Consider the following 13912-nt stretch of genomic DNA (forward strand, 5'->3'; position numbering starts at 1 on the left):
TGGGCTACATTCAGCATTACTAATGACCACCTTATCACTAAATAAAAACACTTCTCCCACCCCCTTCCCAGGCTTCATTTTCCTTGACTTCTCTGAAGCATTTTGGAACTGGTAGCCCAGTCCTTCTTGTTAGCCTCTCCTCCTTTGGTTCCACAAGACTACATTATTATAGCTCTCAGTTCTATCTTTCTGTTTGCCCCTTCCTGTACTCCTTTGTTGGATCCTCATGCTCCTCCTATCCTTTAAACCTATTCCAAGGTACACTTCTTTTCTCCTCTCTCCCCCTCTTCCCTCACTCCCCTCCTGTTAAATTTGAAGTCATCTATGAGGAGGGTCCATGTCACATCTATCTTTATATCCCTAACATCTCAGCCAGTGCCTATATAAATGTTTGTTGAATTGGCATCTTTATTGAATAAAAAGCGATTCCTTTCTCTACCTGGAGGAAATTGGTGTGTGTGTGTGTGTGTGTGTGTGTGTGTGTGTGTGTGTGTGTGATTTTTTCCAAAGATTATCTCACAGCAATTGGCCATTTTAAGAAGGAGGAATATAATTGATTATATAGACCAGATTCACTTCCAATAATTCCCATGGAAGAGTCACCACTGGGCACTGAGGTAAATATAGACATCATCAGCAAGTGACCTAACAGATGACAGTCTTCTTGGCCATGACGATCCATGACTGATGTCAATGAAGTCAATGGAAAACTTGAGTCTATAGCAGAAGGCATTTCTACCAGATGAAAGCATAGATACTTGAAGTCTACTATTTAGATTTAGATTTGGAAGGGGTCTTAGAGATCATTTAGTTCAATCCCTAACCAAAACACGAATCTTGTTTACATATCCAGCCTTTGCATAAAAGACGTCCATGGCCAGGAAAATCGTCACCCCCAAGAAGTTTCATTCCATTTTTGGAAAGCTCTATTTTTGGAAAGTTTTCTTTTCTTCTCTTTATTAAACTGAAATCTTGGTAACTTCCATTAAGGGCCAAGAAGAGAAGTCCATTTCCTCTTCCATGTGGCAGCTCTCCATAAATTTGAAGACTATCATGTCCTTTCTGAACTTTCAACACCCCCAGTTCCTTTGAATGATGTCGTGAGCTTAAGGTCTCTTCCCATCCTCCTCCAGGCTACCTTTCTCTGGAAATGGTTCCTATTGGTCAATGCCACTTGAAAAATATGGCACCCTAACCTGGACAACCCAAGGTGGGTTAAGAAAATCAGAATATAGAGAAATGATCACACTCTAGTCCTGTTCATCCAGTCAATGCTTTTTGCCTGCCTGTCTCTTCATGCTGGTGACTCATGTGGCATTTGTAGCCCATAACTACCCTTAGGACTTTTTTATGTGAATTGCTTTCTCATAATGGTTTCTACCCTGCAGTCTACTGCAGTATCAGCCAGTAATTTTAAATGGTTCACAATGTCAACAGTTTGATATATAGTTGTGTTTGGAAAACTGAGCTAAGATTATCTAGTTTTGAAGTAGGCTGGTGAATTCTTGTCCTCAAAGCTAGAATCCACATTTGGCTCAGAAAAATACACACATATATGAAGAAATCTTCAAATTTATTATTTAAGATTGTCCTTGATTTAAAAAAAATGTACACAATATATTTTCCATTGGCCAAACAGGTTAGCTTTTCCTGTACGCCAAGCATGGAAGATACTCAATACTTTGTTTTTTTATTCCTTAGAAGAACTCAATATTTTCACAAACATTTTCTCTACCGATGTTGATATTTGAGGGAAGAATTTTATTTTGAATATGGCCAAAACCAAACTTTATCACCACCTTAGAGAATCAAATTTGGGAAGTTACATCAGCAACTTAAATTGTCACATATCTATGATGAAGCTTATGTTGGATGACATATCTCAGTTATTATCACAGAGAGACTGGTTCTGTGTGTCTCCCTACCAAGAGAGGAGTCACATTGGTGACAGGGAGACAACTAAATACATTTATCCCAGAAGTTCAATATAAGGAAACAAAGGGGATATTTTACATTAAGTCTTAACTTATTTGCCTTTGGCTCACTTCACCCAAGGAATCTCTCTCTTTAACTTTTACATTTTATTTGCAGTAAGAAACTGATTTCATTTTATGTCAAGTTAGGAAACTGGAATTTACTACACTTTAAGAGTCCCAGCTTTTAAATACATTTTTATGCATGAAAAATACAAAAGGATGAATAATAAGGTAGGAAAGAATAAAGCCTTCTCATCAACACAAATCTAAGAAATTATTCAATGTCTAAAGCTAGCTTTAAAATGAAATGAAAATGGAAATTAGTGGTATGTAAGAGTTGTATCTTAAATGGTATTTATTAAGTTACTTTGACTTGCCATTTTCAATGGAGAATAAAATTCATCCACTTAAAATTAATTTTTGCCTATTTTTGTCTTGCATGTGGTTGGTATATTACTCAGAATGTTTAAATCATCATTCAGCTCACATCTCATATTTGATTGCTCAATGAACAAGAGACCATATTGTAATTTCAGCTATGCCACAATTGTCACACATAAAGTTTACCTCTGAATTTTTTTTTTCAGTTGCTTCAGTAGGGAACTCTTTATGACCCCCATTTGGGATTTTTTTTTTTGGCAATGATACTAGAGTGGTTTGCCATTTCCTTTTCCAGCTCATTTTAAAGATTAACAACTGAGGCAAACACGGTTAAATGACTTACTTGCCCAGAGTCACATACATGGCTAGTGCATGTCAGAGGCCAGATTTGAACTCATCTTCCTGACGTCAGGCCCAGTAGTTTATTCACTGCACTGCCAAGGGGTAAATGGTTATTGCCCATGGTTTAATAGCTTAATAAATTGCTGTAACCCCCAAAATGACCACTTATTGGTCTAAATCTTGGTTCTGAGTTTCTCAAACTTAGCCAGACTGATCCTTGGATGATAGACATGTAAGCTATCACCCACTAGGATATCATGGTCATTAGGAAATCAGATTCCTATGCCATTATCAATCCATAATCAAAGAGAAGCTAAAACTAAATGCAGATGGAATCAACAGCAGAAAGCAACCCAACAGATGAAATTCTTTTTGGCCATGACAATTCGAGGCCAACATCAGTGAGGTCACCGGAAAGCTTGGGTCTATAATGAAGGTTGTTCCTATACAGATCAAAGCACCAATACTTGAAGTCTCATATTTAGATTTAGGTTTGGAAGGGATCTTAGAAATAATTTAGTTCAATCCCTAACCAAAACATGAATCTTGTTTACATATCCAACCTCTGCTTAAAGATGTCCAAGACCAGGAAGAACAGCATCCCCAAGAAAGTTCATTCTATTTTTGGAAAGCTCTATTTTTAGGAAGTTATTTTCCCCATTGTTTCTTTTTCTATAGAGAACTACAGTTGAAAATATACAATTAAAAGTACCTTGTACTCTTTTACAGAGGGGTGGTAAAATTTGTGACTCCATAAAGGAAGTGTATAGGCAACTCCTGTTATGAGAACTTACTTCACCACTGCAGATGTGTGTATACGTAAATATAGATAGATATGTGCGTATGTATATATGTATAGATGTTTTATATGTACATATTTATTCACACATATACACACCTACATATGTATAAGTTATATATGCTATATAAATACAGAAATAGATACAAGGGTGTATGTGGGTGTATGTATGTGAGTTGGCTAGAACTATGTGATTAGTCTAGGGTCATATAGCTATTAAATGTTAGGGTTGATACTTAAACCCAGGTCTTCCTGGCTCTAAGGATCTAAGTGCTCTATCCATATTACCACTCTGGCCTTAGATCTTGCAGAATATGTCCATAATATTTTTAAAAGTATTTTATCTCTTCTTTTACCCAGATATGTGACTGTGCTATTATATAGCTACAATTTGTTTGTTACTTACCCTCTTATCTCCACTTGAGCCGTAGCACTGACGTTGATTCGCAAGCTCACAGAGTTGCTGTCTGGATTATCTTTGTTGGAACTAAAATAGAGTAACACTGAAGTTAAATCATCATCTTAAAGAAAAGTAACTACACAATATAGTGCATATTTTTTAAATCAATAATGACAACTGCTTTGAGAATCCCCCCCCCCAATCTTATTTGAAATGAAATTATCTTTTATGGTTTGAGGCATTTTATTACTTATCTCACACACACACACACACACACACACACACACACACACAGACTGTATTTGAAAACACTGTAAATCTCAGGAAGTAAATTGGTCTTTGGGATTTTCATAGGAAAATGACTAGATTGAGTTTGCCTCCCAGGATCTACTAGGCAGATAGAAACAATGTACAGATTTATGAAACTATTATCTGTTACATAAGAGATTGCCCAGTCAGCACTTAGTTTTCATGCTAATGGTATGAATATCCCTAAAGATCATTTATACAGGCATCTTGAAAATCAAGATATTTACTTTCATATTCCAGTAGAAAGATCCTTGGCTCTTGAGTCATAGAACCTTGGTTCTAGTAATAATAATACCTACCGCCCACCGTTGTCATCAGGATAAAATGAGATAAAGCACTTGGAAAACCTTCCATAGTTATATAAATGTTGGCTCATGTTGTTGTTATGGCCCATCTCTGATGCTCTCTACTTGGAGCAAACAGGGTTAAGTGATTTGCCCAGGGTCACATAGCTAGTAAGTGTCTGGGGCTGGATTTGAACTCAGGTCTTCCTGACTCCAGGCCCAGCACTCTATCCTAGCTGCTTTAATTCCCTACCATGAATTAAAGTTAACACATTATCTACAACCTGCAACTGTGCAGGCAGATTGAGAATGTCTTACAGTCTGACTACCCTTTAGGGAGAACTCTTTGGGTTTCTATTTAGGATTCCAAGATTAGAGAGTGATTCAGTGAAAAGTAGTATAGAATTGAACTCCCAATGAACAGGCTTTCTTCTGGTTAGCTTTTTAAAGCTCTCTAAATTTAGAAGCTGGGAAGAATAGGGTAAAATTCAATAGAAACTCTCGAATGGGGGAGAAGGTCATTAAAACATACTTCTTTGGTTGTCTTGATTTTTTTTTAGCTTTTTTAATGTCCTGGTTGATCACATGTACTGATAAGGCAATGCAAACTACACATGTGGAAAAAAAAAGAGATGGTTAGGTGGAGGTATCAGTTTCTATAATGGATTAGCACTGGTATAAGCCTAGGACTTATTCACCACTGTCTGAACCCCCATTACCATGGAGGTTTATTTTGATCATATCTGGGGAGCATCAGTCAAGGACATCATTGGGAGTGATGAAAGACTGAGAAGCAACTAAATGATTCTGCTGGATGCCAGATTTCTGGTTCTGAGTTTCTCCTGAGTCATGGGAAGCCATTTAGTGTGCAAACCTGAGTCTTCTAAGCAGTTGCTTCCCTTTCTTCTATTTTCCATGGAAAACACAGGGATTGAAATATAAGAGCAATGCTTACGTGCATAAATGAGTATTTTGACTGAATCTTATTTCTACTATTCTGATTGGCAATGTTATTCTTCATAATATATGGCAATGGAAAGCGGTATCAGGTATGGAATCCATCTTTTAACATGAAAGACATATTAGCTTTTTAGAAATATGACCAAATTCATCAAAGCCCTGGAAACGAAATTTTCTGATTCCCTATCCAAAAATCACTCTGTATCACAGAATTCTGTAACATTCTGCAGTATAGAATTTCTAGGGAAGTTTGTACTGAATCCAGCAATGCCTGTAGTGCTTAACAAAACCTTCTCATAAGAAAGGAAGCACAATTAACATGTGTACAGTTTGCATGTTTTTTTTTTCACTGCTCTCTCAACAGCATGCCTCCCTTGTTAACACTGCTGTTATATTAAACAAGTAATCCATCATTGTCTATGATATAGTGCTATTTATACCTTCTGCTCTATTTCTGAGAAAATTAATGGTGAACTTCCTTTATAAGAATATATCCTGAGGTATGCTAATAAATATGTTCTTCAATTATTTTTATTCTAAAGCTAGCACATTTCCTCTTTCCTTAGCATTCACCATTTCCTCTCTGTTCCTCCCTCCCTCTCTCCTTCTGTCTGTCTCTCTCTCTCTGTCTGTTTGTCTCTTTCTTTATCTCAGTCTCTCTTTGTCTCTGTCTCACACTTCTCCCCTTCTTTCCTCCTAAAGATACCATTCAGCTTTCTGAGATTCTTCACCTTTTGATTATATTAACCAATAGAATCATCAAAGTATAGCTTTTCGTATGGTCAAGAAAAAATGGATAATGTGATCACATGCAGTCTGTTCTATACATGGGGACCCTCCTCATGAAGGGAGGAAAATATTTTCATTGTATCATAGAGCAAAAGTCATGGGAAGACCTTTTAACTTAAACATTTGGTAACTTGAAAATGTTCCAAATTAATGGCTCTGAAAGCCAGTTTTCCCCTAGTTGGGGACCAGAATTCCATATGTGCAGATCAGCATCCAGGAATGCCCCCTTGAGAGTTGAAAAATGACTTTGAGTGTTTGTTTTATTTTGGTTCCGGTTGAACTTGTTTAAGCTAAAATCGAACTATTTCACTATTCTTATTTAAATCTTTGGCATCTACCAGAATAGTAGCTTGGTGAGTATTGATTTCTCTCATGACTATCAAATGCACAAATGATTTCCTGGATTCAAGGTGTATCTTTGGGCCCTGTCCTTTACTATGCCTTATGTGTTTCCTAGGGCGTTTTAACTGAATGGTGGAGTACAATCTGGGAACAGACTTGGAAAGTCACCTAGTCCAACTCCCATTTCATGGATGAAGAAACTGAGCAACCAATAACCAGCAATAGAGTGAAGAGGTGCTAGAATTTAGATTTCCTGACTAGGATTCCATTTCTTTTTTTTTTTTAATTCCTTCATTTTTCAAGACAATTCTTGCATGGTAGCACATTGCTACAGTATTTAAGGAAGCAAGTAAAATCAAGACAAATTATTGTAGGTGAAAATGAATGTGAAATGAATACCTATTCTCTTTTCAGTATTTAATTTAGCATTGGGTGAAAGCACCCATGGTCAACAAGGACACCTTTCCACAGAGAGGCATTGTGGAAAGCTCCTAGAATGATCAATTCAATCAGCCCTACTAAGTGCACTGCTTATTATATACGAGTGCTAAAATTATGAGTGAGAAAGGATAACTTAATTTTCTTTCTTTCTTTCTTTCTTTCTTTCTTTCTTTCTTTCTTTCTTTCTTTCTTTCTTTCTTTCTTTCTTTCTTTCTAAATGGAGGTTCTGGTTTTAGTTTTAGTTTTTCCTAGGAAGCACTGCTGATGAAGAGGAGAGTAGAATTTAATAAAGGTCTAGTCAGGGAAGCAGAGGTCAATGAAGCTACTTTGGTCAAAATTGCAGACAATAAGTAGAGTAAAAAAAAAACCAGTTCGTGACATAACTAAGGGATAAACTGCAGTACTGTAATATATGGCACATCCTGGACTTAGACTGAAAGTTCACGTTTCCTTATGCACTCAGGCAATTTAATGAGATAATTGGGGAATGCTTCCCCTCTGCCCTTGGATGTCTTGGACTCATGATGAAAACTCTGATCGCTCTTTTAGAAGAGTCCTTAAAAGATGAATAAAAGAAAACAAGGAGAGAAAAGCCTTTCTTTCAAAAGTTCATAGTCCCTTAATGATGAAAGGTCTTACCTTCTGATTTGGAGATCAAAGTCAATGCTTGTATTGGTATTGTCAAGTCGAGGTACAGCAAATCGGAGGCCTAGCGAGGACTAGGAAAGAATCAGATATGACACTCAGCCATGACAGACTCCTAGAGCCAGAAAGTCATTTTTGCTTCCAACTTAGGGATGTCTTACACAGTATTCCTGACAGATGGTCAACCATCCAGCTTCTTCCCAAACACTTCTAGTGTTGGTGAGCTCCTTACACTGCAGTGTAGCCTATTCTATTGTTGGCAAGAATTAAAATCATTAATAAGTAAAGGGAGAACTATGAATGACTAACAGCATGGGGTTAATGGAATATTATGTTCATAACTTGAATCAAACACCAGCTTTCAAAAATAACACCAGTTGGCATCTTTGATTTTTGTTTTTGTTTTTGCTAGGGAAGATTGCTGAATACTTTTAAAGAAGTTGATAAACCTAAAGTGTATTTAGGCAGATTATGGTTATTATTTGCTGCAAGGATCAAATGAGATTTTATATACACATATAAATATACACACATACACACACACGTACATGTGTATATTACTTAATCTGCTTAAGCACCTAAAATGTACAGGGTCCTGTATCAGGCATTAAGAGCAGTAAAGAGATAAATATAATATAGCTCCTGCCCTTATGAAAACAACTTTTAAAATACTGGGATTTGAAACAATATTCTCCCATACATTTGAATAATGCTCATGCCTTTCATAATGTCTTTACCCACAGAATTATACTGTAATCAAGGGACATATAATCTTTAAAAAACCTCTAATAGGCAGGTAAATATACCAAAGGGTCACCTGAGAAAACAATACAATGAAACTGGATGTAGTCAGAGCTATTATAAGGGTAAGATAAGAAAGTGAGTAAGTAGTTTTCTGCTACAGTAATCCTCAGAGATAAACCAATATATACAACTCTATCCCTTGGTATCTTAAGATTATCTGGGTGGTCAGTTGAATTGGCTTTCTTTTTTCCCCTTTACTTGAAGTAATTTGATTGTAAAATTTAACTTTGGGAAAATATTCTGTCTCATCTCCGCTCCATTTTATGTGATGATAGGGAAAATGAAGATAAAAATTGTGATGCTATTTCAGGTAAAGAATTTCCCCAAGTTTTAAGGCTCTCACACTATTCTCAGTCTGGATTTAATACTAACATGGAAGTTAGAAACTAATGACCTACAGATGCTGAATAGCAGTGACTTTCTTTCCTGTTTGGTTTTAGGTGGGTCTTCTCACTCAAATTAGGTGGCTAGATTTTTCTTGAAATACTAGGTAGTAGAATGATTAGTTGGCTCATAAACACAACACCGTTGTAATAGTTTTCTAGGTTGTAGTTCAAATATCCAATTCTGATTACATACTTTAAAAACTATGGCTTAATATAATATTGAATGTTTGTGTTGTCCTCACAACTTAACAAATTAATTAAATAATTTAAAATTTTTTCATTTTCAAAATGACATTTGAAATCTCAAGGAAAACAAGCTTGCTGCCCTTCCTATTATTGTTGACTTCATTTTCAGGAGATAATGAAAAATGAAGGAGACTTAGGTCCTTTTTAATCAAATTGGAAAAAAATAATACAGCACATGGAAATTAGCACAATAAATACAGCACATTTATTAGTTCACATACAGAAAGGGTACCTCAAAGACCAACTGGGAAATTGTCTGAAATTTCATGATAAAAACAGAGGTGAGAGAAGTTCCCTGGCTATGCCTTAGCAGTATTTGTTTTGTTTTTTTTTTCCTGATCATTTGAATTCTCTTTTTCCATTAGTGTGTGTGTGTGTGTGTGTGTGTGTGTGTGTGTGTGTTAATTGAAGGTAACCCAGAAAAGGAACTTGGACGTTTTGGGGTTTTTAAAAATTGAGTTTCTAACATAAGTTTTGCAAGTAGAACCAATTCAAAGATAAATCTGAATCAGAAAATCATTTCTCAATGTCAAGAAGAAAGCATACAAAGGCATTTTCCTTTTATGTTGTTGACCTCTATACATTTAGTCTTTGTGGAAGATGATGCTGAATCTCATTGCTCCAATGATTTCCCATCTAAAGGGGTAATTTGTTTTAGTCACTGCTTGTTAAGTAGCTGAGTGCTAATTGAGTAGTTTACCACCAACTCCCCTTAAAATTCAATTAGATAAAAATCAGGCTCCACATCTGGTTTTCTCTTACATTTGTTTCAGCCACCATAGGGTTCCCCAGATCACACACCACCATTCTGGTTACGTTGTCCATCTTGTACTCACAGCTCAGTGGGTGCAGAGCCTGCAACAAGGGAGAACACCAACATTGAGTTCAGGGGTCAGAATAAATTATACCCTGGCAGCCAAGGAAAGCTCTGGGGTTGTGAAATATCTTTGATTTTAAACACCTGTAGGGGCAATTCCGCACAAAGGCTTAATTTGTGACTCAACTTAGAAGGAGGAAATGAGAAACTAAAAAGGATTGGGGGGAAGCATAATTATAGAAATAAATGAGATGAGATGAAGAAATATAACTTGTGTTTTGGTGAGAAAAAACATGTAGTATGGTATTTACTTAAACATTTCAAAATGGATTTCCCTTGTCTTCCAAGATGCAGACTAAAAGAATAAAAATAACCTCAAATACTGTGAAGAAGTAGTGGTAGTGGTGGTGGTGGTGGTGGTGGTGGTGGTAACTCCTGTTCATATAGAGATTTAAGGTTAATAATATCTTTTTCTCAAAACACTGCTATTAGGTAGGTAACTAACAGGTAGCTAAAAGTGAATGCACATTGTCTGTGAATGAATACCACGTGGATGTGACCTGTGTTGACTTTTCAAAGGAGCTTTCTTTTTTTTTTTTTCTTTTTTTTTTGGGGGGGAATGAGGGTTAAGTGACTTGCCCAGGGTCACACAGCTAGTAAATGTCAAGTGTCTGAGGTGGTATTTGAACTCAGGTCCTCCTGAATCCAGGGCCAGTGCTTTATTCACTTTGCCACCTAGCTGCCCCTCAAAGGGGCTTTCAAAGATTTCAATCTAAGTCAAAATAAAAGTAAGTTTGAAGCATTCTAATGCCTACCCCAACTCCAGGGTGGTGGTGGAAGTTACTGGGGATACAAGAATCTATATTCTTCTACTACTAATTAGTTGACAGATTGATTAAGTAACTTAAAGATAGATTCATATTGTAAACTTCAAAACTTCAAAATATTCAAAATCACTCTCTGCAAATGACAACCAAGCACAGAAAGAGGCCTGAGTGTGTACAGTCAGAGGACTTTGATTTGGATCCCAGTACCGTCAATTTTGGGCAGGTCATTCTCTGATTCTCAGTTTCACTATCTGTAAGATGAAAGGGTTCAACTCAATTATCTTTAGTGTTGCCTCCTAGCTCTAAATCTATATGACCTTATTATATATTACATGCTGTATATGCTTGTGTTCATATACATATTATTCCTAAGTGATATGTGTCATCAGGTTTCCTCTGGCTACTAAGGGCCTAAGTGCCTTGTCCATCTTTAGCCTCTCCAGTTAGTATCCTATGCTGTTATTTGTGAAAGTTGAAACAGCACTAACTTTGGAGGTTGAAAGCTTACTTGGGTTCAGACCCTGGCTCCACCAGTTGTACCTCTCAGAGCCTCAGTTTCCCCAACTGTAAAATGTTGGGTTGGATGACTTCTAAGGCCACTTCCAGCTCTAAATTCTACAATCTCAGTATTAGGGAGATAGGCATTATTACTTGCTATAGTCAAGACTATTGTAAAGTCATTTCTGTTCTGATACAGGCTGACACAGAAGCCCCCTAACGTCTTGTCCAGCTCTGAGATTCTATAACTATTGGATCTCTGCTCCATTCTTTCAGGGCCTTACTCAGGGTTAGACAGTAGTACCAATACTCCAAGAGATCCTTGATCTCAGTGAAGGCTCTATTCCCTCCAACAATACAGATTATCAGCTGAGGACACTGGTTCATGATAATACGTTCACTGGTTTTGGCTGCCCTGACAACACTTAAATATTATAATCTCACCGATATGGATGCATGTTAGAACCTGTCTGTGTCTTCTTACCCTTGCAATTCTTGTCCCCGTCCTTCTGTAACTTTCATAAAGAATATATTCAATATACTTGAGACTTGCCTTCAGTTTCTTTTCCTCCAGTTTTTAAAACATTTCTTGGATAGCAGTGTAACTATCAGGCTGTTTAGCAATCATCCATCTCTCTTACTGTGGACCAGGCACATTTTTTTTGGCCAGTCACATTTATCCTTGATAATGAATGGTGTGCCATTTCTGAAGTCATTCCCTACTACCACCAACTTCTTGGTCACCCATGATTACAACTTGGGTGTCACTCTCAACTCTTCATACTCTTTCTCCACCCCCCCACTAAACCAATCTGTTGCCAATTTATTTCTACCTTCACAATATACCTTCCCTTCTCTGATATTGGCCCCCCATATTTGTGCAAGCCCTCATCACCTCAAGCCTTGACAATTACAGTAACTTTCTGGTTGGCCCCCCTTCCTCAAGTTTCTCCCCATTCCAGTCCATCTTCTACTCAGCTATCAAATTGATCTTCCTAAAGTGCAAGTTTAAGGGCAGTTAGGTGGCAGCGAGTTCAAATCTAGCTTCAGACATTTACTAGCTATGTGACCCTGGGCAAGTCACTTAACCCTGTTTGTCTCAGTTTCCTCATGTGTCAAATGAGCTGGAGAAGAAAATGGCAAATGACTCCAGTATCTTTGCCAAGAAAACCCCAGATGGGTTCATAAAGAGTTGGGCATGACTGAAATGACAGAGCAACAAGGAAAGGGCAAACTCGACTGTGACATTCCCTCCCACTCAAAATCAGAAACTCCCCATTACCCCCAGTATCAAATATAAAATCCGTGGTTTGATTTGTAAAGATCTTTACACATTTCCTATCTTTCCAGGGTTTTTACACTTTCTTCTCCTCCACATACTCTTTGATCCATCACACTGTCCTCATTGCTATCCCTCACACGTGACATTATCTCCTACTCTATGCATTTCTATCGGCTATTCCCTTTGCCTGGAATTCCCCCCTCCTTCACCTTTTTCTTCCTTCAATTCTCAACTAAAATCCCACCTTCTGCAAGAAGCCTTTCTTAGTCCTCTGTAATGTTGGTACTTTCCCTCTGAGGTTATCTCCAATTTATTCTGTATATATCTTTTACATAGTTGATTGCATGTTGTCTCTTCCCAATAGACTGTGAGCTCCTTGAAGGCAGGGACTGTTTTTGCCATTCTTCATATCCTCAGGATTTAGCACAGTGCCCAGCACATAATATATACTTAACAAATGCTTTTTGGACTGACTGGAATATTACAGGAATTTATTGAATTAAGAAAACAAAGAAAAAATTCCATCCACTTGCTAAGAAAATAACAAAAGCACTAACGAAGGAATTTCTATGTTGTCCTGTAAGACTTCATCAGGATTTTTCCATTTCTCATGCAACTCTTATCTTCTTTGGTAAACATTTTGATTCTGTCCAGCAGCCAAAAAAACAAACTATACATTTTTTCATCCTTGCTAGAAATAGCACTCAGGCTTTTTGGCACCTACATCAATCAAAGATCTTTTTTCTCTCTTCTTATTTTTTTTAACATGTATTTTCTTTCAATGGCTTAGAACTGTTGAACTGTGGTTTAGGAAAAACAATCCTTATTTTTATAGATAACTGAGTTTTTTCCCCTCTATTGTTACAAGAAGCCTTTTCCATTCTTCCATTTGAAGCTATAATCAAGTTATTATTTTGGGCACTCTAAGTCGTTGAGGACTTTGTGATAGTGTAATGAGGCAGGTCATTTTTTTATGAGCAGCAAAAAAGAAAAAGAAAAAAAGGAACTGGAGATGCCTCAAAGTAATGGAGCTCTTCTCATCAACTAGTCATTATGTGATAGGATTTGAGCCCATCTCATTTTTCAATGTCTAACTTGATGCTGCTTGGAAGTTGGGATTGCTTCATTTATTGTCTTCGTATCTGGAGTACCTAGCAGACCCCTGGCACAGGGTGGGCTTCTAATATTTTTTGAATGATTGACTTGTGTCTTCATCCTACTGATCTCTTATTCCACCATCAAGGCTTAGCTCAAATGATATCACCACAAAGAAGCCTTCACTGATCCCCACAAAAAGAAATGATGTTTTTTCTCATCTGGTCTCTTTGAGTTTAGTATTCTTAATATTCAGATTTTTTTAGGATAATTGGTATGGGCCTCTCAT

At 37.1% G+C, this 13912-nt stretch overlaps 1 protein-coding gene across 1 annotated transcript in view; it reads right to left on the reverse strand.

Annotated features, from left to right (window-relative positions):
- Positions 1-13912, reverse strand: part of ITGA8 (integrin subunit alpha 8) — a 229161-nt gene that overhangs the window by 75315 nt on the left and 139934 nt on the right. Inside the window, 3 exon segments of the mRNA XM_043969199.1 lie at positions 3905-3985; positions 7663-7742; positions 9867-9959. Of these exon segments, the coding sequence (XP_043825134.1) occupies positions 3905-3985; positions 7663-7742; positions 9867-9959 (254 nt within the window).

The sequence above is a fragment of the Dromiciops gliroides genome, chromosome 5 (genome assembly GCF_019393635.1).
Source record: "Dromiciops gliroides isolate mDroGli1 chromosome 5, mDroGli1.pri, whole genome shotgun sequence".
NCBI classification, from domain to species: Eukaryota; Metazoa; Chordata; class Mammalia; order Microbiotheria; family Microbiotheriidae; genus Dromiciops; species Dromiciops gliroides.